The following is a 27064-nucleotide window of genomic DNA, read 5'->3' as shown; positions in this document are numbered from 1 at the left end:
CTGCAAAGAGCATTAGTGGAACAGTTATATCAGAAGGCAAATCATTAATAAGTGTAAGAAATAAACGAGAACCCAAGACACGGCCTTCGGGTACTCCAGACAAAACTGGTTTGGACATGAATTTAATTTTATTTATTTCGACATACTGCTCATGAGACTGAAGGTAGGATGTAAACCACTTTTTGGATTTCTAAATATTTCATTCATTTTTAGCAGGAATTTAGGATGCGATACCTTACCAAACGCTTTGGCGAAGTCTAAAAAAGTTAGGTCGACCTGTCCTCAGCAATTTAACGTTTGTGAAAGATCGTGAACGATTTGAACAAGCTGCGTTATTGTAGACAACCTCTTGCGAAAACCATGTTGTGCTAGCGATAAGAAATTGTAAGCTTCTAGGTAATTTGACAGATGTTTACAAACTATATGCTCAAGCAGTTTGGAGCAGGTGCTCGTAAGAGAAATAGGCCTGTAGTTTCCTACCTCAGATGTGCTCCCACGTTTATGAACTGGAATTATTTTGGTTTGCTTCCAGGCTGTAGGAAATGTTCCCTGGATGAGCGAAGATTGAAAGACTACGGCAAGATATTTGGCAACCCACGGATCATACCCATATAGGAACTCATTCGGGATGCTATCAGGGCCGGGGAATTTCCTTAATGTTAATGCACAGAAGAAGGTTGAGGACTCCTTCCTTGTTGATTAGGTCAGATGCTGAAGGGTGGTCAGAGGTGCCATGAAAGTACGGAAGTGTGTCATCGTCATTGGTGAACCCGGAGGAAAAAAAAGGAATTGAATTTTCCTGTACGTTCTTGGGTAATCATTTCATCCTCATCTTTAAATTGTTTTTAGAAGGGGTTATATATCTCAAAAATTTACTAGGTGCTTTATGAAGGAAATTTTTCAGTGCTACATTAAAGAATCTCTCCTTGGACTCCTTGATAAGACGGTTTAAGTCGAGCCTCATGTTATAAAGAAAAGCCTTGTTTTGGGTGCTAGGATGTCGAGAACAAGCTTTTGGTTTCCTTTTTAATCTCCGTTTGACATGAATTATTTCCCTTGTAATCCATGGGCTATTTCGTTTGCATTTTTTGATACCTATAGGGAAAAATCGCGTAATGCAATGCATCGTAACCTTGGAAAAGAAGTCCCAGAGATCGTCAGTGCCACCATTGGATTCATAAACAAAGTTATCAAACGACCTTTCAAGGTAACCCAAGACACTAACATCATCAGCAGCTTGAAAGTTTAGATATTGGATGCGTGAATCCTGGTGCAAGGGGTACGATGACATGTTCAAGGACAGAATAACCATTTTGTGGTCAGATAACCCTTCATCGACAAGACCGTCAGTCACATGCGATGTCGAAGCATTTGAGAGTAATATGAGGTCAAGTACAGATGAAGTTGTTGCGCACATCCTAGTATATTGGTTAACAAGCTGGGTTAAACTGTAAGAATATAGTAAATCCAAAACATCTCAAAAGGTGTAACCCCTTTGTCTCCGGCCACAGATGAATCCAAGTCAGTAGCCGGGAGATTAAAATCACCTAGTAAGAGTATGCTGTCTTGCCCTTTCACGTACGTTTCCATGAATTCTCTTAACAATAAAATGTGTTCTACTGGAGAGTTCGGAGGCCTGTATACCGCTCCGATGAATACAGTGCGATTATTCAATTTTGTAGTAATCCATACAGCCTCAATATTTCCTGGTACTTCTAAAGTGGAAAATATGATATTTCGTTTCACCAGGAGGGCCACACCTCAGCCTCTTCCATCTTGATCCCTCCTAACCAGCGAATATTCGGGTGGCGCGATTTCGCTATCGAAGAAGTAGTTTAATGATTGGAAAATGTAGAGCGGGCGGTCGGAAAATGGAGCATCTGGCCTGTTACTCTACGTAAGGGAAGGGGAAGAGGGGAAGAAAAAGGGTCACAGTGGGGGGTGATACTGGGAGTAACGAGGTGAAGGACGCGTTGTATAAGTGTCATCACAAGCGTGAGTCCAGGCCCGTGTCGCCTAAGAAACGTGAAAGAGCACGCATTGTCTCCATCCTCTGCCAACTCTGTGGCCATGCGCCTAGCAATAGTTCTTCTGACATTGGCCTATCGCATAAACGTCTCAAGGTAGCTGCCATTGTCAGTCTTCCGCGCACACCCAGGGCACACCACAAACACATGATCTATAGTTTCTACAACGCCACGCACTGAACAGTCCGGGATGTGCAAGTATTTGCGCGTGAAGACGACGCCTAATCGCAGTCGGTGTATCAGGCATGTATGATGGCGTGGAATTCCACGCAGAACAGGAAATTGCATATTGGGATCCAGCCTTTTATGGCGGGTGTGGCGAGCGTCTGGCTGGGCCCAGTATCTTCTCGTCGCACACATCATTAATTCCGACAGGAGGCATGTAATGTCCGGTCTGGAGAATGGGACTACAGTTCGCAGTCCATTGCTGAGGGCGCGCCTTGCTGCAGCATAGGCCATCTCATTACCATTGAGCCCACAGTATCTCGCTGTCGAGTATATTTTTATGCAACCAGGTTTCCGTAGTTATAGCAATGTCAGGCGTGTGATCAATAACTAGAGCTTCAAGCGCATGCGCTTTGTTTATCAGACTTCTTGCATTTACGTTGAATATGTTGAAGCCAGCATGTTGGCCGTGCATGCGTCAACTATCACTTGCTCCTGAATAAGTTCGCCGTTTGCACCTTTTCTCACGTTCTTCATTCCAGCTGTACAGCGTATTGTTTACCATTAATTTATCAAAAAGAATCTTTATGTTATACCTTCTTTTTTGCCGTCTTTTCCTCACTTGCCGAGTCCCATAGCTTTTTTCTTATTCCCTGTACTCTTGCAGAGAAATCTTCACTTACGCTGTAATCCGTGTCTTTCAGTTTTGTGCAGTTTTGCAAAACTTTCATTTTATCTCTATGGTCTGCCATCCTCAGGATGACTTATCGAGTTCTACCGGAAATTTTTTTCCCTAACCTATGAATTCTTTCAATAGACTGAACTTCACTTGGGCAGTTTTCGTCAACAACATTTATCACGGACACAATTTTAATGATTTGGACACAACCCTGTACGCATCAAACGGCAAACTCTTGCTAAATGCAAAAAGTTAGTTTGCTCTGTCTTAACCCAAGCTAAGCGCATAGTCTTTAATGCTGACATTTAAGTAGCGAAACAAGAATACAACTCGTTTTACGTGCATGAAACCGCTGTTTGAATATCATTGAATCGAAACGCGCGAAAAAGACTATTTTCCTGAGTTGGCTGAGTACTATGAACGCAAGATGCGCCCCAAGAAGCGCACTATAGTAGGACATTGTCTTGTCATTCTACTGTCCGTGTCTCTTGAGCTCCTCTTAGTTCGTCATGAAGGACATGAAACATGCAGTCACTGAAAATACTCAACATGAAAAAGCAACAACTTACCAACAAATTAAAGCAAAGCAAAATCTCATAGCATTCACAATACGGTTTCAAGCGCCGGTAATGTGCGGCGTGAGAACGTGTGCGGCGTGGATAGGAGTGCGTCATGCGACCTCGTAAAGCAGACCGCCAACCCTACGAGTGGTCTTGTACGGGCCAAGGTAGTGGCGGCGCAGCTTCTTGCTTTGGTTTGTATCCTGCATTGGCGCAATCCTCCGGTTAGCCTCTCTGAATTTTCTTTGCCTTTATCTATCTCTGTAATGACATTCATCCTAGACACGGTCACTGGGGGCACACTCGTTCTCGTGGCGTCCAAAGTTGCAGTACACAAGATAGGTAATTCTGTCATCAGAGTTATCTGCGGTTGTGCCGTGTTGTAGATGAGTGGTGCCTCAAGGATAAAACAGCGCCGAGCGTCTTGTGCGAGACTTCGTGCCTAGAGTCCGTTCCATGAGGGTGGCAGGAAGTTGCTCGTGTGGGACATGATTCGTTGCGGCAGTTCTGCCGCGAACCCCGTTGCTCCACCGTAGGACGGGCCCCTCCACTAGGAGGGGCCCCTGGCGCAAACCAATGTTCTTCACAAATTAACTGACCACCTCAGTGTTCGTTCTTGGCGAAGCTCTTCAGGTCGCTACTACGGCCCACGTGCTTCCGGAGGTCGACGTAGCTAAGCCATGAGCAGGTCAGTTGCCTCCGTTTGTTACGATGGAATCTTGCAAGGTAGGTGTATAAACTATATTTTTAAAATCAAGTTTATATGAAAGTCATTTTTTAGGGACATATGTGTAGCACAGATTTGCCTGGCACTGTACCGTTCTTATGCGTAACCCTGTACTGCATAAAAAGTGTCCAGATTTCTGATCTCGCAATTATATTGCAGGATACGGTCTGACCGAAACATGCTGCGCTGTCACCCACACACGAAGGATGTGCCGTGACTTCAAGAGCTCGGGAATCCCTATGCCGTACGTGAGCCTAAAGGTGAGTACCGGTGAAACGAATAGTGTCGCAAAGCTTTGCGCCAAGCGGGGAGAACGATTAGAGCCCTGCACGGGCACGGACAGACACAAAGCCCGGGCCGTTCAAAGCGTCTTTCGGTGGGCCCAGCCTGGGCCCGGGCTTGAACCCACGGTCTTAGGTCGGGATCAAACTTGAAGCCACGGGCGGAGGCCGGACTCGGGCTCGCTCAATAAAGGGCCGAAGTCATGCCTTCGAGCACGCGCGAACATTAGGCATTGCATGGTGCAAGGCATTCTGTGCCAACCTAAAGTGACAACGTGAAAGAGCTGGCTCTTTGTATACCTCAGCAAAGAAAATGAAAAAAAGAAAAAACTGATGGAATTCGAATTTCTTTCTTTTCTACAAAAACTAGCGTTCTTTTAGCGTAAGGAAAAATAAATTAAATAAATAAACCGCCATTCAATGAATTACCGATGTTACCGTTTTTGCGATTGCACTATTAGAACTCTCGATACTATTAAATTATTTTAGCGCTGACACAAGGTGTGCTTCTTTAAGTACTTGCGTGTGTATTTGATGATTTGATGCTGTGTGCGCACGAATTCGCCTGGTTATATATTTGCATGCTACATGAGTTCACAGGGTCAAAACCGTACAATGAAGGTAAGTGCATGCGTACCAGCGGAAAAACAGCGCAGGCATTCGGCCAAATCACTGATGTTCCCTACACTCCTAAGAAAAATTACACCCTTTTGCCACACAATCGTCATCTGTCTTGTCCCCATTTCATTTCTTTAACGCGGCGAGCCCGGTACTTTCCAGTAACGAACGGCATGCGCGTTATCAGCATGACATAGCATTCCCAACAGGAAAGTAGCGGGCGCGGCGTTTTCAAGAAAGGAAACGCAAGCAAGGCAGATGACGATTGTTGTTGTGTGGCGAATATACACCCCAAAGGGTATAAACTATTTTTAGAGTGTATGTAAAACATTTTTTTACGTACAGGCCGGACCTGGTCACGCACACGTGGGCCTGGCTAAAATTAGTAATGGACGTTCGGGCCCGGACTTAGTAACACAGATCCGGGGCGAGGCCGGGCGCGGCACCATGGGCCCAGGCCCGTCCTGGGCTTACTATCACGGGCTTCATAAGGCGGGCCCGGACAGGGTCCGGTTTGAAATACCAGGCCCATGCAGTGCTCTAACTCTCACTTGTCTTGACGAATCCCTAATTCTCCCAAACGTGACATCAATTGGACGGCGGGGCGACTGATTGACCAGTGGCACGCAACCGACGTTGTAGGCGAATAGGGGCGGAATTCGCCAAGCGGCGCTGTTCGTACGCAATTTGTTAGCCAAAATGATATTGCTATCAGATAAGTGTGCAACCGAAGTGGCAGCGCATTTAACTTTTGGAGTCGTATGAGAGCGAGGAGGAAGCGAAGATCGGACTAGATGACCAGAAATGAGAGAAGTGCGGTGAAGTGATAGCATGATCGCCCATCATGCATATGTAGTTGCGGCTATATTCTGATGGCAAATCGCTGCGCACCCCTATTCGGCATCGTCTTTTTCCCGGCGTCTGCTACAGTGCCGACAAGCGCAGCCACGCTGACCCGTTCACCGCGCCACCTTCAAAAAATTGAAGTAGAAGTGTTACGCATTTTCCTCACATTTCTACGACAGACAGATTGACGCATAATGACGTATTTGGCGTAGAAAGAGGCGCTCAGTCGGAGCAATTACCGGTCAGTTCTACCAGGCTAAACCCACCTGTATACGTGACCACTACCACCGTCGTAGTACAAAGTGACTAAATATACGAGAGTTATTCAAAAAGTAAGAACCGTTTGCCTATATTGTATATTTACTCGCCAGAATACAGTTATATTTGTGCCACACCATCTGTTCATTCTTCGTCAAGGTAATCAAGCGATGATTTCGGTCAAGTAGTCGCCTGGTTGACGGAGAATGCAGAATCCGCGAAAGTCGTTGCTGCAGCCTGTTGTGAAGTGCTAGCTGTAATTCTATGTTTGCGTGCAAAAGGGTCATCAGCTTCTTAGATTCATGGTGAGTTGCGCCTAGTTTATGTACCGAGAGTGAGTTAAGCAGAGGTAAAAAAATGGTATCTTGACATCAGTAATGGCCGTACAAATGTGCACAATGAAGAGTGGAGTGGCAGGCCCAGCATCCGGGCCAAGGAAACTGTTCAAGAAATGGACCGATAATTGCTATTAGATGAACGACTGACAGTTAGTAGTCTGGCTGATAAATTGCCTCTTGTTGGACACGTATTACACGATGGTAACTGAAAAGTTCTGATATCACAAAGTGTGTGCTAGGTGGGTACCAAAAATGCTTACCGACCAACTCAAGCAGCAACGAATCTCAAGTGGATGAGCGTTTTTGGACCGCTAGCGATAAAACGGAGATGGCTTGTTTTCGCACATCGTTACAGGCGAGGAGACTCGACTATCCTACGGCACTGCAGAAACAAAACAAAAATCAATGCAATATGGCACCACTCCTTTGACCAAAACCGAAAACATTCAAGCAATCTCCTTACTTGAGTCGCAAAATGGTGGCTACCGTGTTCTGGGAAGAAAACGGCGTTCTTTTGGCTGATTTCACGGAACGTTGGACCAAAGTTACAGCTGACGTATACTGCGAAATGCTCCCCAAAGTGAGACTTCCAATCAAAAATTGACGGCGCGGGGAAGCTGTCGTTTGTAATTGACCTCCCTCATGACAGCGGGTGTCCTCACACCACTGCTCGAACCAAGGAGAACATTCAAGATTTTGGTTGGGAACTTTTCGATCACGACCCTACAGTCTCGACCTTGTACCAAGTGGCTGTTTCCTCTTATGGCACTAAAATAATGCTTTGGAGGATAACGGTTAGAAGACAACGAGAAACTCAAGACTGCTGTTGTCAACTAGTTCAATTCTCAGGCGGCGAGCTTCTATGTGGAGGGACGAAAGAAAGTGGTGCAGCGGTACGAAAAGTACTTAGAAGCTAACGGTGATTATGTAGAAAAGTTTACGTAAAAGCATTAGACTCAGTAGATATACCAGCAGTCACAGAGGCATTATGTAATCAGGGAGTACAGACCGCTTACGTAAATATCTTGGAAAATATCTACAGAGATTCCACAGCTACCTTAACTCTACCCAAGAAAAGTAGGAAGACAGCTATAAAGAAAGGGGTCAGACAACGAGAGGCCATTGCTCCAGTGCTAACCACTGCATGCTTGGAAGAAGTATTCAAGCTATTAAACTGGGAAGCCTTACGAGTAACAATCGACGGCGAATACCTCAGCAACCTTCAGTTTGCCGATGACATTGTTCTATTCAGTAATACTGCAAAGGAGTTACAACAAATCATTGAGGACCTTACCATAGAGAGTGTAAGAGTGGGGTTGAATATTAATATGCAGAACACAAAGATAAGGATGAATAACTGGGCAAGAGAACAAGCGCTCAGGATCGCCAGCAAACATCTAGAGTCTGTGAATGAGTACGTTTACCTAGGGAAATTACTCACAAGGAACCCTGACCACGAGAAGGAAATTCATAGAATAAAAATGGGTTGGATCGCATACGGCAGACCTTGTCAGCTCCTGACTGGAAGCTTACCATTATCATTGAAAAGGAAGGTGTAAAATCGGTGCATTTTACCGGTGCTGACATACGAGGCAGAGACTTGGAGACTGGCAAAGAAGCTTGAGAACAAGTTAAGGACCGCGCAAAGAGCGATGGAAAGAAGAATGCTAGGTATAACGTTAAGAGACGGAGAGCGGTTTGGATCAGAGGGCAAACGGGTATAGCTGATATTCTAATTGAAATTAGGACCAAAAAATGGCACTAGGCAGGTCACGTAATGCGCAGGGTAGATAACCGTTGGACTATTAGGGTAACAGAATGGGTATCAAGAGAAAGGAAGCGCAGTAGAGGACGGCAGAAGACTAGGTGATGCGACGAAATGAGGAAATTTGCGGGTGCTACTTGGAATCGGTTGGAGCAGGACAGGGGTAATTGGAGATCGCAGGGAGAGGCCTTCGTCCAGTAGCGGACATAAAATAAGCTGATGATGATGATAACGATGTAGAAAACTGAACTGGATTTGTATTAAACTAAACCCGCCAATGAAAGCTTTTACTAAGGAATTAATATATGGTTTTTTAGTTCCAAACAGCCCTTACTTTTTGAATAACCCTCGTATATCGATTCTAATTATGCAAATGAAAAAAAAAAGCTTCCTAGTATATAATTCGTATGGTATGAAGGCAGGAGGCTCAGCAACCGAACGCTCACCGGTACCGTATGTGATTGCGCTGCATGCACACGGTTGCGTGTGCGGTTCTAACGCCGCCGCTCAACGCCAGGCCCCTCTGCAGGCCGTCTGAGGTGGTGCAGGTCGACGATGTCGTCGACCGCCAACGGACTCGCGTAGAATCACTGTCCAATGCACGGAGAGCTATGAAGCCAGCCCTCAAAAATAAATAGAGACAGAAGCCGTGGCTGCCGACACTCGCAATTTATTATAGCAAACTTCACTATGTAACATCCACACGTGCAAGCTTCGCTGCCCATCACACTTTGAGATCGCATTAGCGTTCATCGTTTCTTCTTCGCTTCTGCTCAGCCAGTAAAACACGACGCCTCGCACAGGTCAAGCATTTATTTTGCAGGTTCAGGCGCCCGCATCCTGACAGAGGCGAAATGCACAAAGCCACGTACACATCAATTTTGAGCCCGGTAATAAATCACAGGTTGGTGATGCCAAGGCCTGGGGCCCCTACCAAAGCTGTCGGTTATAGCCCAAGTGGAACGTATGGAACAGCCATCATCACCCCGATGCTCAGAGCCAACGTTGCCATTAATTTGCCAGCCTCAGAAGAACACTTGCTCAAATCCACGTCAGAATACTGCACAGCACCGTCACGAAGCACCTAGCAGTTCCACGTTCTAGTTGGTGTCGGGTCAAATTGGTTCAAGTCGTCGATCTTGTGATACTGATGCATTTTGTGCAGAGTACTCAGTGCTCAGAGTAGTGACGGCTGAGGAAGGGGTGGGGGGGGGGAGGGGTGTGATGCCCAACGCCGTTCTGTAAACGCGCGGATGCGGCCTCATAGTACGAAATGTAGTTCAAGAACAACAGTCCGTTAAAATACGGCACGAACTTGGGATGCCGTAAAACGTCATCAGCGTACTTTTATGTTCACAATAGGACAAGGGCCTTTCCAAGATATCGCTGATTTCCCCTGACCCGCAGTGGCTGATTCTAAAATTATGCGTGGAAATTTCCTGATTTCATTACCCCAACACATTTTCTGCCATCCTCGACAGCGTTTGCTTTCCCTTAGCACCCACTCTGTATTCATAATGGACTACCGACCCTATGAATTACGCGGCTTGCCAAACTCCTATTTTCTCTCTTAATTTTGACAACCCTCGTCTTCTGTGTGATCCACACCGCTCTCAACGACGCCCCTTCGGGGGCCACCCACAAAACTCCGATTATTCTCTCAATAAAGTGGCGCCCTCTCTTCCTCTTAGCATTAGGCCTAACATTTTTGTTCCATTTCTTCTTTCAGCAGTCCTTATCGTATTCTCAACCTTTATTGTTAACCTCCAAGTTTCTGCCCATATGAGATTACTTGATGAATAGAATTATTTTTACAATTTCTTTTTTAACGACTGTGGTGAGCGATTTGGCAATGCCGGCCGCATGCACTCGAACCCATTTTCATTCGTCAGTACATTTCCGTCCCATGATCAAGGTTTTCTGTTAGTAATAGACCTAGCGCTCTGTCCTCTTTACTCGCTCGTCCTGTGTGGCGCTGTTCCTCTTTTTATTCTAAAGACCTTTAGATAATCTTACTACTGTGCATACTTTAGAGGCTGACTGCCGATCATGAATTCTTGTTGGTTTGACAGGTTATTGGACATTACCTTTGTATTGTGCATAATATTCTTCAACCTACTTACACTTTCTAGGTTCTCAATTCTCAAGTCCTCAATGAAGTGTTGCAATGTGTCCACAGCATCGCTGAATGAGACAATGACATCGGCAAGCAGAAGGTTGTTGCGATATTCGCTGTTCATCGTCGACCTTAATACTTCGCAGTGCTTGTTCTAAGCATGCAATTAATATAATGGGACAGATTGCGTCACTTTGCCTGACCGCATTCTCTATAAATATTTTTCCAGTTTTCTTGCGAGTAATAAAAACATGCGAAGCCGAAACCATCACTGAGTTGAAGCGAGTCTGAGGTGTTGAGGGTGCGTGCGCTGTGGCTGGACCTAAATATGGAAGTTTCGCATAATTGAAATAATTATTGAGTTGTCCGCCGTATGCTGCTAGCACGACAAGCTTAATGTGAAGTTCGCACAGTCCTTCAGTACAATGCCTGCCATATGCACTTACAACACTAAATATACACAAATGTTGTAGCTTCGTCCAAACGCACTGGATTAAGTGATCAAACTGTGCGCCGCCGGGAGAGTGCACAAGGCAGCATAATTCGCGCGGCGATGTAAATGCTTAGTCTTGCCGACACGACGCGTTGATATGTGACCGCGTTTATTGTCGTGCACGCTTCACATTGTTCGCTTCGCGGTACCAGGCCACTGAGACCGGCGGACCGTCATGTTGACCTGACATTGTGTGGAGCACCACAAGACTGTCGCCGGCTGAACGAAAATTCTTGCGCTCAATTCAGAAACGCCTGTGAACGACCTCTTAAGTAAGATGGGGAAACTATAGAATGAACATCGCTCGAAGTGACTCAAAGACGTGAGTGACATCACTTCGCCCAGGGCGGATGTTGGTCTTGGGTTTAGAATAAGGAGCTTCGTACAATCATAAGACGACAATGGCTGTCGTCTGCTGTCGCTTTTCTTTGTCGTCATGCGTTTCCGTGGCCTGTTGCCTTCTTTGTTTATACAAAACAAAAGTATAGTGGCGTGTTTATAAGCGTTATGCTGTGCACTTTTTTTTTACCAAGAAAGAAGTGTCTCCCGTGATACTCGTCAGTGCGATTATATATATGTATATATATATATATATATATATATATATATATATATATATAATGTGTGTGTGTGTGTGTGTGTGTGTGTGCGTGCGTGCGTGCGTTGTGGACTCGTGCCACAATTCTTCACTTCGTTCATGAAGTGTATTTTGCTCACTATTTCTTATGTAATCGTATTGATGTCCCACTTCATATCATAGAAAGTATTGTCATCCGTCGTACGCATACGCTGATTCTCATCTACGCCACAGAATAAGCAAAACTGTGGGCACAGGGGCTACGTCGCTTCGACTTGGCGCTGAATTGACATCATGAGCAATATAACAGAGGGCTGAGCCTAACAGCCCGGAAGACCACAACGAATTGTGCGGCAGCAACAAGTTTTGATAATTAGAAACATTTAGACATTTTTTCGTAGTTTCATTTCCTGTGGAGGGTTAGTAAAGTGGTAGTGGCAGTCGGGAACAGAGTAGCGACACTGTAAATAGCGGAACTTTTTATGCGGCGAACCTGTGCCCAGAAAAACAGGCTACACCCAAACAACAACGATAGTGGCGCGCACAGTCGGCAATCGTCGATAACCTATCTGCTGTTCAAGCGCTTCAGCTTTTATAAATGAGCCATCGAAAGTTCCGGAGAAATCGCTGGTGTCCGTGTTTTTTCCAGAAAGTATTACACAATTCGCGTCGCGAATACATGCCATCAGGTTACACATGGTCCTCTGAACACAAACAGCGGATAGAAGCATCGATAACATTCGAGAAACTTCCGATACAGACAGGCACGTCCTGCGCTGAGCGATAACACTTGTTAGACGGTTAAACGCGGTCACCCGAGGAAGATAAAGAGGTACGCGTTTCGGCACTCCCCCCTCCCCCCCCCCCCCAGGAAGCTTGTCCCCCATGATACAAACAACACGAAAGCCAAAACGAAAGCACACGTAATGAAGAAATAAATAACAACAAAGTAACAAAGACAGTAAGACCTTAAGTCCGTAAGCGGGCGTATAAAGACTTAAGACATACTATGTGGATTATTTGAGGTCGTGCCCTGCGCCGCTGTGATTGTGAAATGCCGTCTGGCATGGCCTCATAAACCAGTTCGCCAATACGTCCGATGATCGTGTAGGTTGACGCTTGCAAACACTTGTGGGTGAGAGTTTATACCCGGAAGTTTCAAGGCTCAAAGAGAGAGGGAATTGTTTGAGGCATTTTGTATAAAAAAAGGAGAAGGTTGCATTAGCACCGCGTCGCTTAATTTATCTAGCAATGAAGGGATATATTGGCACAATAAGCATCCAAGTCCGTAGATATGAAGAACGTAGAAAGTTTCATATCGTGGTTAGAAATGCGTCTTTAATTTTGCGCAGATCAGGTCTTTCAGTAATGAAATGAAACATGTTGATCTGCTTTGGTGCTGACAAAGTGCGCTGTGGCAATATACTTGCTTATGTTTCTGCGCAAGATCTGCTGCTCGTGTGATCTTTACGCAGTATAGCTCAGTTGAAGTTCGGCGACTATCCTGTGTGCATTCTTACTGTGTTCTGTCCTTGAAACGCACCGTTATATCCATGGCCCATGAAACCAGCAACCAAATAGTCCATCTTAGTCTGTTAAAAGGCAGCGGATAGACCCATTGACAACATTTGAGAAACTTCCGACACATGCGGGTGAGACCTGCACTGAGCGATAACATTCGTTAGCAATATATATCCTGAAAGCGTAGGAAAAAAAATAATCCGCAGTCCTATGAGCATGAGGAAGATCAAACTAGAAAAGAAAATACGGTGGAACAGCTCGAAACACACCAATGGCCGACATTACGGTAGCCAGCGACGGACACCACACTTCTATTTGCGAACAGGTAATAAAGTAGCATGACGAGAATGAAAATTCAGGCTATTGCGCGCATACAGAAACACAGCCTGTCAGAGATTAGGCAGAAGTTCACCGCATAACATTAATGTTAGTACGTTCCACGGCCGCGCACGCTCAATACAATTATGAGCTCAAACAGCTCAATGCACTATGAGATGACAAATCAGAGCACGTCACATAGATTTAAACACGCGCCATCCTGGGCTCTAAGTTGTGGCCTCTGGCCAATCATCCACGAAAGCGTGTTCCAACGCATACCCGCGTCAGCTCGGGCGGCGAAGATAGACATAATATTGTTCGTAAGATTGCTACACCCCTATTGTAGCAATTTCTCTTTATTTAGTCAACTTCGACGGCTGTTTAGGTTTTCTGAATCGATTTACGTTTACTATTACAAGTGCTGGAGTTCATACCTGTGCTACCCGTACATCTACGCATTTTTTTCGACTACAGGGTTGGTATTTGCAGCGGCGGGCATCGCAAGGATGCTGATCTTATGAACAGTTTTAGCATTGTGAATGCGCTTTTTTGTAAGGTTTTTCTTACGCAAAAATTTGTTCTTAAGTTCGTGTCATGAATTTTTGCTGAGTTTCCATGTTACTGTTAATAATTCTCAAGTCCTCCACTGCGCCTTGCCTCGTAATCAAATCGTGGTTCTGGCACTTAAGACCCCATATTTAATTAATTAGTGGTTTGTCTTTGTTCTCCAGCAAAAGCGATACCGAGCTTTGCTGAACGGTAGTGGTAGTGTCTTCATTCATTCGTGGTTCATTTATTAACCGCAGCACCTTACCGGCATTATAGTGGACGATATTTATTCCACCATAGCGCCTTCCTGCAAGATTTGACAAAAACAATCAGGAGATACTACTCTGGAGCAAGGCAGAAAGGGGAATATTGTACGTAATTATACTAGTTACATAAAAGAGATGCGCTTCTTTATAGTAACTGGAAGGAGCGCTCTATGTGCTGAACACGTGCCTTCTGTGAACAACTAAATAAACAATAAATGGTATGCACATAGCTATCATTTGCACACTTGCTCTCGACAAAGAGCTGAAAACTGCGCGAGAGGGGTTATATCATGAAGCGCCTATTTCATCTGCAAGAAGCGCCCGCGCGGCGGACGCACTTCACGATGGTTCTGCCTTTTATCAAAGTTTTCCGCAGGATTATAGAGTCAAATTCCTAAAACGCAACCCCAGGCAGGGCGAAAAACGGTATCGCGCTGTAAACCAGAGGATCGCAAACCCCTCTGAAATGAAGGTAGAGAAAGCAGAAGCGGGGGAATCCCCAAATACCAAGTCAAGAGAAGAAAAAAAAAATGATCGCATGAGACGAGTCGAGGAGTGCGACGCGGATGGATGGATCCAAGTTACGCACAAAAGAAAGGGCCGCGAAAACGCTACCGAAGAGGCAGACAAGCAAGGCACCCGCTTGTCTTTACGATTTTATGAGCAAGCAACATACCCTGGACACCTAGCGACGACATCAAGATAATCGTCAGGCCGAGAGACGGGCTAAACATCAGAAATACGTGCAGCGCCAGCTTGGAAGAGGCGATGCGCAATGAAGCAGGAGTGGGCAGCGACGAAATCGTCACGACCTACTGCAACCATGCGCAAAATATCCTGTTGATAAGCACACCGGACGGCGAGAAGGCGACTGAATTCACCAAAATCAAGGATTTAACAATCAACGGCAGGAAGTACATGAGCAACGCCTACGTCTCGGCACCAGAACAGATGGCTAAGGCGATAGTCCCCAAAATTACACTGAGCTACGCAAAAGACCAGTTCGTTCACGCACTGGTGAACGTGAGGAACCCTTCCCTGGCGTGTGCGGAGAGACTGGGCAGCACGAGCCACCGTGATACTACTGTGCGAGGGCAACAGGGCTCCCGCATGGGTGCATTCAGCAGCATCATAATGAGTATCCCTCTATCGGAAACAAGCAAAGAGTGGAGTAGGCTCTGGCACAGACGCGGTGTGCGCCCGAGACCGCACGACAAGCCGTGCCCGGCGGGCAGTGCCAAAATCAGGCCAAAGACCACGAATGCGCACCTAAATGTGAAGTCTGCGTAGAAGCTCACCCAATAGCGCATCAGATTTGCAGTGGTAAATACAAGAAGCCGTACTTGGTCAAACTAAGAAGACGGACAGCGAGGAGAAACAAGGAAGAACTGCAGAAGAAGAACTGTCTTGTGAGCCCGGCGTCGGGCTCACAAGACCCCGACGCCGGGGAAAACAGCCACACAACCATCCCACGCACCCAGATCGAGATCCAGATCAGGATCCAGGTTCATACACAGGTCCAGGCCGGGGGGACGACCAGCCTAGAAGTCCAGGTCCAGGAGCACAGACATGACCGGGCGCGGGTAGAGATCCGCTACAAGGGGGAGGAAGCCGAAGCGAAGGGAAATGAAGAACAGGCGACTCCACCAAAGGTGAGCTGGTCAGACATAGTTGGGAATTGTCAATCGGGAGGATCCGGCAATACCAGTAATGGTAGGGGCAAGTACGAACACACAGAGGCACACGTGAACGAATACAGAACGAAAAAGAAACAGGGGCTAGAAAGAGCAAGAAAACAGAACAGCGAATTAGCTGAAGATATGGACGAACTACAGAGACCAATTCATCAAATACTCACAAAAAATGCAGAAACAATCCCCCCCCTCAGCCGCCTTCGCCTCCGTCTCCATCCCGTCCACCCAAGCCATGGAGGAGGCGGTGGAGATCTTTGTGCAGCTGGCACACCTACTGGGGATCAAGCGAGAGATTCCGGAGACAAAGACCAACGAACAGGTTTGTTCAGTACAGGAGGTCAAGAGAATAAAAATAGTGACATCCTCAATGACATGCACAACAAGCTCTCGGACAAAATGGAGAAAATGTTCGAGATGCTGGCCGCCTGCATTAGTGACAGCGAGGGAGAGAGGAAGGCGCACGCCCTAAAGTACGACAGGCGGCTCGCAGAGCTGGAGAAGATGATATCGTAAAGATGCCGAGCAACAAAAGGGAAGACTCGTCATCTGGCAGTGGAACTGCCGCAGCATCTCAAACAAAAAATCAGTAATGACACAACAAATTAAAACGGCCTCAAAGAAAAAGAGCCTGTCGTAGTAATGTTGCAGGAAACATTCGACTACGCCGATATTGCCGGGAATGCCACCCACAAACAACACACAAAAGAGACGGGGAGGGACATAGTCGTGAGCACATTAGTCAAGAAAGGGCTGGTCGCGATCCTGCGTATTATGCTACACATCACGGATGTCAGCCACATCGTCATAGAAGTCGTGCCACGCAGCAAGAAGGAGCGCTGTACTTTCGTTCTGACCGAATACAGTAGCCCGCCCAAAAATGGCCTTGTATACAATTTCGAAGATTTAATTACCGAAACAATGACCATCGCGGTCGACAACAGGCTCGTCATCTGAGGTGACTTGAACGCCCCACGCATGCAATGGGGATATGGGCACTCGTCAAAGAAGGGAAAAGACCTGGTAGAGCTTACAGAAAACGGCGGCCTAACCCTTTTCAACGAGCTGGCCTCGCCCACCAGAGTCGGTGGGGGCCCGCATAGGGACACCACACCGGACCTAATGCTGTGTAGTAGCGCCAGGAGAATCACCAGGGAGAACACCTTCAGACACCTGGGGAGAGATGACAGTATCCGAAGTATCGCCCTAGGTGAGGCCCGCGCTACGAAGGAGAAAGAACAAGCTCAGGCTAGTAGACTGGGACCAAATCCGCAAAATCAGAGACTAAAAGAACAGGGACCACTACGAAACGTAGAAGATTGGAGCGGGGAGGTGCTACGTGATGCAAAAAGGCCATGACCGAGATGTACCGGGGGGCTCCACGACAAGACAAAGAAGATGACGCCGACGGTGGAGGTCACCCACCGCGGATGGACAGCAGGCTCGCGCACGTCGTACAAGCAAAAAATAAATATATCCAGAAACTTCCGCAAGGGCAAAACCACAACAGAAATCGAAGGCACAAATTCGCGGAACTAAACGAAAGCATCTGAACACACTGCGTCCATGATGGTATCAGGACTGGGACGACGTATGCGACGCCATGGACGGCAACATCAACACGGGTAAAACGTGGAAGTTCATCAACCACCTGGTCGACCCGTCGGACACAAACACAGCGGCGAAAGCGGGAATGAAAAAGATCAGACACATGTACAGAGGAACACAGCCGTCAGATGGGTGATGAAATCACGAAGCTGTACCTCGAGATACCTCCAGCCATAGACCACCGGAACTACACGGGCTCTCCCAACGAGGGCGTCAACAGAGACTTCCCGCAGCAAGAAATCAAGCCGAGCCTGCAGACCATCTAGACCAAGTCAGCTCCGGGCCCCGACAAAGTGATCAAGACTCTCGAGAACCTGGACGACCAGGCAACGAGCCGCTTGACAGACTACATCGACGAGGGCTGGCGGAACGAGGGGGATATCCGATGAATGGAAGAGATCCGACATGATCCTCGTCGCCAAGCCAGGTAAATTGCTAGAAATCCAAAACATGCGGCCGATCTCCGTCACTTCCTGCGTCGGTAAAGTGATGGAGCACGCCGGCCTGACCAGAAGTAACGGCTACCTGGAGTACAATGACACATACCGCAGTAACACAATTGGATTAAGAAGAGGGCTCTCTACCAAGACGCCATGATAAAACTCAAGGAGCAAGTCATAGACAACATGGGGCGAGGCTTGAGGACAATACACGGGCTCATTCTTAAGAAGGCCTTCGACAGGGTTCGACAGTACCCTCTACGGAATCGCGCAACTTGCCCAGGCCTTCGTTATCAGCCACGACGTGTACGTGGCGGCATTGGTCTACTGGAAGAACGTTGAGAAAGACAGGATTGATGCGCTCATTAGAAAAGCATACAGAACAGTACTGACTCCTCCGCAGTCACAAGAAAAGAAAGGCTACTACAACTCCAGCAACGTAACATACTGGACAAAATAGCGGAAGCACAGATGATAGCGTAACGGCGCCAGCCGCTATCAGTGCGGGATCGGCGAAAGACCGGAGATGACTGTAGTCCAACTCGCGGGCAAGCGGGAAAAGTCCCGTCTTTATTTCCACAGCAGTTTAAGTAGAATCAGTGTGACGTCAGGGACACGTGGTTCCATACATGCGTCATGCACAATGAATCGGCGCGTCATGCGGGAGCATGCTTTCAGCCGCAGCGAAATACATTCCAGCACATCCCCCTTTTGCAAAATGAAAGTGATTTTCACGGGTCGCGTTTAGGGCACCCGCATATGAACAAAAGTCAAGAACCCTCAGTGAGAATCGACCACGAACAAAACCTTATTCATCAATTCCGTATCGAACTGGTCGCTTAACCATTCTACCCAATTTGGTCACGGTCACTGAAGCAGAAGGTGCTAGTCCCTCATAGTCAAATAGTCATAGTCCCTCATGCTAAAGGTAACGAAGCTGTTAGGGTAGTGGGTGACTCCCTGTTCATAGAAACCAATTCGGATGAAACACTTTCATTTGGAAACTCGTAGCTGCCTTTTGCCTTCCTCTGTTCTGGCAAGCGGTTGAGCATTCGTCGGTTACGCCGCAGCGTACTCCCTTCCTGGCTGGGTATTATGTAGGACCACGGTGTAGCGGCTGTGGCTAGCACTGTTGCTCTGGTCTTCATGTCCGTTACCCAAACGGATCACCAGCCCGGGTTCAATTCCCGGGTTTTGTGGCACCTGTTGTAGTACTGTGCTTGTAGCTTCTCGTTGGTACTGTCTTTGGCCGCAAGATTAAGCAGCGGTGCCTGCACTGGACCACGCCGCTGCGGTGCCATTGGAACTCTTGTCCTAAGACGCAGGCCCATGAGGATTTCAGCAGGACTAGAGCCAAGAATGCCTGGGGTCGCCCTGTAGGCAAGCAGAGGCAGGTACGGGTCCTTAGATTTAAGGATCAGGCGCTTAATTGTTTGCACCATACGTACTATTTCCCCATTAGCCTGAGTGTACCTAGGGCTAGTAGTGACGTGACCAAAGCCATAATCGTGTCCAAAGTTATCAAACCCTGTACAAGAAAACTGTGGTCTATTGTCTGTCACTATGGTCTCCGGGATGCCATGGCCTGCAAAAATGCTTTTTAGCCTTTCTATTACCGCACCAGTTTTTGTTGAGGGAAGGGGGGCTACTTCCGGATACCATGGCAGGCAGTCGACCACGACAAGATAATGACAGTTGTTAATAAAGCACAAGTCGACCCCAACTCGTTCCCACGTGAAACTTGGCGTTGGGGTTGAAATCAATGGCTCTGAGTTCTGGATGACGAAGCGCAGAAGTAACACATTCTTTCACTTGCCGCGCAAGTTGTTCGCCGAGGCCTGGCCACCATACCAATTCTTTTGCCAAATCTCTAGTCCTCGAGATGCCCTGATGTCCATCATGTAGTTTTTTTAGTACTTCCTTTCTTAGGCACTGAGGTACCACCAATCTGGTACCCTTTAGCAGCATGCCATCGCATTCGGCAATTAGGGCTCGTTCCTGCCAGTACGGAACTAAGTAGAAAGGAAGCTTTGGTTTTTTCCTGCCAGCCTTGGCGACACAACTGATGCAAGGCTTGACAAACGACGTCAGTCTTTTGCACATCGCGTATTCTGTTAACAAAATTGTCACCCATTTGAAGCCCTTGCACACATGTTTTGAGGAAAGACAACACTTCCGACACGGTCACTTCACCGGCTATTTTGTCGGCTTTCGTCGGTGCTCTTGAAAGAACGTCCACCATTATCATGCTTTTACCGGGAACGTACACAATATGAAAGTGATATTGGATCAGCCGCATTCTGAAGCGCTGAACCCTTGGCGGCAACACATCAATAGGCATTTTACCAAGCAACGAAGCAGGAGGTTTGTGGTCTGTTTGAAGCATCCCCTCAATACCTCTTATCTATATATCAAGAATAAAATCCGACGATCCATATATAATCGTGCTTCCATGCCCAGAAGCAGTGCTTGGTCCTTTTTGTTCTTTGTTATTGCTTTTGTGCGGTGACGTTGAGAATAATCCCGGTCCTCCGCGAGAACAATCAGATACATTATCCGAAGTTCTGAAAACCTTACGCGATTTGAATCAAAGGTCTAAAAGAATGGAGGATAACCAAAAAGCAATGCTGGACACTATTACAGAGTTAAAAGCGCATCAGGAAACGGTGGCGGAAGCGATATCTGAAATTAAAGAAAGACTTGCGACGGTAGAAAATCAGACCGGTAGTTTTGAAAAATGGCAGCATGAACTCGGTGACGTGCGTGAAGCGGTTGGGTATATAGCTAAGGACGCTGCATTCCTATGCTCCCGACTGGATGATGCGGAAGACCGCTCTCGTAGAAATAATCTACTTTTTTATGGTTCAAGGGACATCGCCACCGAATCAGCTGTTCAATCGGAGGAAAAGATACTGGACATTCTAACAAACACTCTAAGCCTCAGAACAACTAGTGACAGCATATCGCGCGCACATCGTATTGTTAGATTCAGTCCAAGGAAGTTTCGTCCGTTGATAATAAATTTTGCTGCCTATGAAACGAAGGAAGAAATATTATCGAACCGCCCCATGCTAAAAGAAATGAGTATCTCTGTTAGTGGAGATTTCAGTGCCGCTACACGTTACGCCAGAAAACCTCTTATAGAATACAGAAAAAGTCAGAATGTACCATTTAAATTAAGATATAACAATCTACTGATTGGTAGAAAATGCTATGTATACGACGCCACAGAGCAAAAGGTCTGTGAATTGAAGCCGTTAAGTAGTACCTCAGATGATGCCACGGCGTCTGTTCTATCCTTTAGATCAGGCCGCAATGTTCGAACAGCGCGCCCATAGGAGAACGCGAGGGGTAGGGACCTCGATCCCATAATATGAAGACTACCGGTTCTTTTTACTAATAATTGTAGCTTCTTACCTAAAGCAGATGATCTCTGTAGCCTAATAAATGATTGTGATGCAGACATTTAACAATTAACCGAAACGTGGTTGACGAGTAAAGTAACAAACTCTGAGTTATTCTACTGCAATAAAAAGTATAATATTTACCGTACTGATCGCGCTAACACACTAGGCGGTGGTGTTTTAATTGCTGTTAATGAATGCTTTGACTGTTTTCCTGTAGCCATATCATGTAACATTGAATGTGTATGGTGCTGCATTTCTGTAAATTTCAAAAAGGTTGTAATCGGTGTTTGTTAGCGACCACCATCATCAGCCCCGACTTCTTGCGATAGCATGTACGATTGCTTGTGCCAGATAAGTGTTCGCTTCCCCGGAGCGCCAATATTACTCATGGGCGATTTTAACTTCCCGAATATTTCCTGGTCAAGCACGTGTCCTTTATTAAATACGACTTCCGCAGAATCGAAGCATTTGGTAGAGATATGTGCTGATTTCAACTTAGTTCAGGTAGTTACTTCCCCTACACGTGTAACGAACACCACATCTCTCTTTTTGATCTTGTTTTAAAATCAACAGATATCATATCTAAGGTTACACACTCACCCGGCTTGAGCGATCACGACGTCTTGCATTTTTTCATTAGCCTGGCAATTCTACCGTCCCAAAACTGTATTAAAACCATTCGTGATTATAAAAACCGCAACTTCACCGCTATCAACTACGAACTTGCTCTTTTCCTTGATAATTACCTGCCTAAAGTTGCTGAGCGCTCACTGGATACTAACTGGAATATATTCAAAGAAAAAATTCACGATCTTGTTAACAAGTTTATTCCGATTGGGCGCGTTTTTTCGAATAACAATGCTTCATGGTATACTAAATCTTTGAAAGGCCTATCTAACAGAAAAAAACGACTTTTTCGCACACCTAAGCGGATGGAAAGCCAGGCTAAATGATCTGCTTACAAAGAAGCTGCCTCGGCGTACTCATCTGCGATAAAGAATAGAAAATTTTCTTTTTTCAATAATACCCTTCCGCACATGCTCATAAATAATCCAAGAAGCTTCTGGAATCTAGTAAGGCCCAGTGTATCGAAAATCATATCACTTAGCACGTCTTCCGGTGAGCCTATACCTCGGCAGCACTGCGCTACGATTTTAAATAATGTATTTTTAAAAGCTTTCACTCCTTCAGCACATGATAACGACGTTCCAAGGCTACCATGCTGCAATTTTTTCCAATGGATCCCGTAATTTTTAACTCTACTGGCATAAAAAAATAATAGACACTCTTAAACTTACGTCTTCTTGTGGAAAAGACGAAATCACTACGAAATTTCTAAAAAATACTAGTGAGTATTCCTCTGTCATATTAAAGAGCATTTTTTCACAATCGTACCTGTCTTCATCCTTGCCTCATGACTGAAAAACAGCAAAGGTTATTCATATCCACAAATCTGGCGAAACTCAAGATCCGTTTAACCAAGGCCCATATCGGTTACCTCAGTACCGTGCAAACTTATGGAGCACATCATATTTTCTAACCTCGTCAACTTTCTTGAAGTAAATAATTTTTTTCTAACAGTGAACATGGCTTTCGCAAAATTTTTTCTTGTGAGACTGAGCTGGTAACTTTCACTAATGACTTACATGTATATCTTGATAGCGGTTTTTTGACTGATTGCATATTTTTGGATTTTTCTAAAGCTTTTGACAAGGTGAAACATGTGCTGCTACTACACAAACTGAGCGCACTCAACATTGACCCGGAAGTACTCAGCTGGATCCAATCGTTCGTTTCTTCTCGTTCCCAATTTGTTGTAACTAATGACTCCACAAGTCACGCGGGTCCATTTGAATCCGGTCTTCCACAAGGTCCTCTTTTATTTTTATTATATATTAACGATTCACCTGATAACATTTCCTCAAAAAATTGTTTATTCGCTGACGACTGTGTTATAAATTGAAAAGTGACTAATGCATCTGATATAGCTACCCTTCAATCCGATTTAAATAACATATCTAACTGGTGCCTCATTTGGTGCATGGAACTCAACATTAATAAATGCAAATCTATGCGGATTTCTAGTTCTAACGCAACTTGGCCTACCTACGCCCTTAATGACTGCTCCCTTCAATCCGTTACACGCTACCGTTATCTTGGCATTCATATAACTAGCGATCTTTCTTGGAAGCAGCATGTACAGTATGTAATACCTAAAGCTAACCGCTCCTTACGATATTTGAAGAGAAATTTTTCGCTTGCGCCAATTTTATTAAAACGGCTGTTGTACACGACATACGTCCGCCCCCAATTCGAATATGCCTCATCCGTTTGGGATCCTCATCAGATCATATTAATTAACAAAATTGAATCAGTGCAAAATCGATCGGTTCGTTTCATCTTAGCTAACTACCATCGCACTGCTAGTGTTACATTAATGAAGAGTACCCTTCAAATTCCATTATTATCTCTTCGCAGAAAAGAATCACGCATTTCCCTTTTGCATAAAATCTACCACAACGCATCTCTTCGCCCTCTTTGGATCCAACCTGCGCTTTGTTATTCGGCTTGTCGTGACAACGTGCATAAAGTTAACGTGCCCCGTCATAACAGCGTCGCGTGCTCACAATCATTCCTTCCTAGGACTTCAGTCGACTGGAATAATCTACCTACATCATTAGTAAGCATCAGTGACCCGAATCGTTTTAAGAATGTACTAATCAACATAAAATAATGTATGGTGGCAAATGGCATAATTATGTACTTATTTGTGAACATTGTCTGCTTGCTAAAGTGTATTCTTTGTGTATTTTCATATTATGTAAGTCTCTGTTATTTGTTATGAATGCATTACTACTTTTTTTCATATTGCTTTTGTTCCTTGGAAATTCCTTGAACTGATCCTGTATTTTTTACTCTTGGAATGTATTCTCGCCCCTCCCCTCTGCAATGTACAATTATGTACCTTGAGGTTATCATAAATAAATAAATAAATAAATAAATAAATAAATAAATAAATAAATAAATAAATAAATAAATCTTATGTATTCATCGGATCTTTCGGCAGGTCATGTTAACGCTAGTGCCTCCTTTTCCACTTGCGCATAGCGCTGCTCAGTTTTGGTCGGTGACCTTTAAGCAAACGCTATTGGCCGGCGCTCGCCATTGCGTTGTTTCTGGAAAAGGACGGAACCGAGACCATATGACGAGGCGTCCGCCGAAAGAATCGTGGGAAGGCGTGGATCGTACATAGTCACGCACTTTGCTGAGAAGATAAGAGATTTCAAGCTTTCAAAAGGTGTGTTCAGATCAGGGCCCCAAGCCCAGTGAGTCTCGTTCTGCAAAAGCTGCCGTAGCGGGGCAGTGTTTTACGCCAAGTTTGACAAAAAGCGGCCTAGGTTGTTGGCCTTGTCCAGAACACAGCGTAATTGCGATATATCAGAGGGCGCTTTCAGCTTTTGGGCGGATCCGACTGTACGCATTCCTCGCTGAGTAAGTGGCCCAGAAAGCTTATGCTTCGAACACCGAACACAGAAAACGTTAGACTGGACCAGCTTAGCTAAGACGTTCGACAGTCTAGAGTCATGGTGCGCTTTGCTGTCGCCAAATATGAGAATATCGTCCATAAAGTTAACGACGCCAGGAAGGCCTGTCAGGATTTCAGACATCCTTTAAAAATACTCTGGAGCTGATGTAATCCCGAACGGCAACCTGGTGAATCAGTACCGCCCTAACGGTGTAATGAACGTGGTCAGCTCTTCTGAGGCCTTGATGAGTCGCACCTGATGGAAGCCGGAATTGGCGACCAATTTGGAAAACCATTTTGTAGCGGCAAGAGAGCCCAGTGCTTAGTCGACAGTAGGCAGTGTGTATCTTTCTCTTAAGACCAACTTGTTGAATTGCGTAAGGTCGACACAGATCCTTACATCTCTCGAGTGCTTTTGTACAGGCACAATGCCGGCACACCTCTCTGTTGGCTCTTCGACTTTACGAATGACGCCCATTTGTTCCATCTTCTCGAGTTCTCGTTTTACGGGCTCCTGAAGCGGTATAGGAATCCTGCGTGGTGCGCTTATTGAAAATGGAACAACATCCGGTTTAGGCTTATTGTATACTCCGCGGGCATAGTGCCTAAATTGTTGAAAACCTGAGGGCACAACACATCGTAGTTTGGTTCCTTGTGAGCCACAGAGTCAATGAACTTGATGACTCCGAACGCTTGGAGAGCCGGCAGACCCAGCCGTAGAATGGCGCAAAGGACTGATCACATGACACGTTTGGCGAGAAGTTTGTTCCCTCCAAAATATACCCGCCTGAAACTTGCCCAGAACATTTAAGCAGTCAAGACCTCGTCGGCTTTTTCCAAACTCGTGGGAAGTCCCGGAAACGATGTTGGAATCGGGGACAATTCTGCACCTGAGTCCACCTTTGCGAAAACAGGCACGGAGTTAAGCAATACCTGAACGTAACGTGCCTTGGCACCAGGCACCTCGACCGCACCCCAGAAAACCTCCCCAGTGTCCTTTTGTACAGACGACACTCGTACCTTTCGCTGGTAGCCTGGAGAAGTCCCTTTGAGGCACACATTGCCGAAGTGTCTCTTTAAGCCGCAGTTCAAGCACCTCTGGTCCTTCGCCGGGCAGGCTGTTCTTGGGTGCGAGTTGCCTCGGCAGAAGATGCACGGTCCCTCGAAACGAGCTGATGTCGGCCGGGTTTCCTTGCTGCGTTGCGGTTTCCTGCGGTAGCTCACTGCGTCGACATTGACGTCCTCATATAGCTTGCACGGTGTGTATTCGTGGACTTGCAGTTTCGAAGCTCTTCTTGCTGATGCTGAACGGTCTCGTCTAGGCGGGCCCTCACCGGTGCTGTTGCGAGAGACAGCTTGGTATCCATTTGGAGCGAATCGGAGAGTTTGTCATCCCGCAGGCCCACGACGAACCTGTCCCTGATGACGCGCTGCTCGAATTCTCTGAATTCACATTTGTCCGCCAAGACGTGTAGAGCAGTCATAAATTGGTCAGTTGACTCGCCAGGCATCTGGTGCCGCTTGTGAAAGCAAGCGCTCTCGTAGACAACGTTGATCTCCTTGATGCAGTAATCGTCGAACTTGTTCTTGACCAGGTCAAATTTCTTCGAATCTTCTCCAAAAAGATTTAAGGTGACGAAGATGTCCCTCGCTTGTGGACCCATGGTATAAAGCAGAATGCGTACTTGTGCCCCTTCCGAGCACTCATTCAGGCTCGACGCATAGCGATAGTCGTCGAAGTGCAGTAGCCACGCCGGCCACTCCGAGGTAGTGTCGAAGTCCAGCGGTCGCGGCTGCTGGAGGCCTGGCGGCGATGCCGTGCCCATTACAGCCTCATTTTCTGACGGCGTCTCGATCCTCCTTTCCCAATCGCTTTTAAAAGTGGATAGATCACATCACTTCTGACACCATGTCGTAACGGCGCCTGCCGCTAACAGTGCGTGATCGGCGAAAGACTGGAGACGACTGTAGTCCAACCTGGAGGCAAGCGGAAAACGCTGCGTCTTTATTTCCACAGCAGTTTAAGTAGGACGAGCGTGACGTCAACGACACGTGAGCTGCAAGGAAATACATTCCAGCACAAATGACACTCCAGAACCAAGGCGGGCAGACAAATCATGGGTAAGATCGGCATAAAGTGCAACGGAATGATGGGCCCCAAGACGCAGATTCCCCCGGGCCTGCGAGCCACAGTATACACGGAAAACATCCCGAAGAACATGCACTCCATGCACAGTGCCAGACGAAGAAAATACCGCACGAAGACGATCCTAAAAACCATGGCGTGT

At 46.2% G+C, this 27064-nt stretch overlaps 1 protein-coding gene across 1 annotated transcript in view; it reads left to right on the top strand.

Moving 5' to 3' along the window:
- The window catches only part of LOC142558616 (uncharacterized), a 217623-nt gene that overhangs the window by 126609 nt on the left and 63950 nt on the right, over nucleotides 1-27064 (top strand). Inside the window, exon 8 of the mRNA XM_075670792.1 lies at nucleotides 4318-4418. Coding sequence (XP_075526907.1) covers nucleotides 4318-4418 — 101 coding nt within the window. The remainder of the gene's footprint in view (nucleotides 1-4317; nucleotides 4419-27064) is intronic.

Source organism: Dermacentor variabilis, chromosome 9 (assembly GCF_050947875.1).
Source record: "Dermacentor variabilis isolate Ectoservices chromosome 9, ASM5094787v1, whole genome shotgun sequence".
NCBI classification, from domain to species: Eukaryota; Metazoa; Arthropoda; class Arachnida; order Ixodida; family Ixodidae; genus Dermacentor; species Dermacentor variabilis.
The sequence above is the reverse complement of the archived record's forward strand: the minus strand, read 5'-3'. Positions and strand labels throughout refer to the sequence as shown.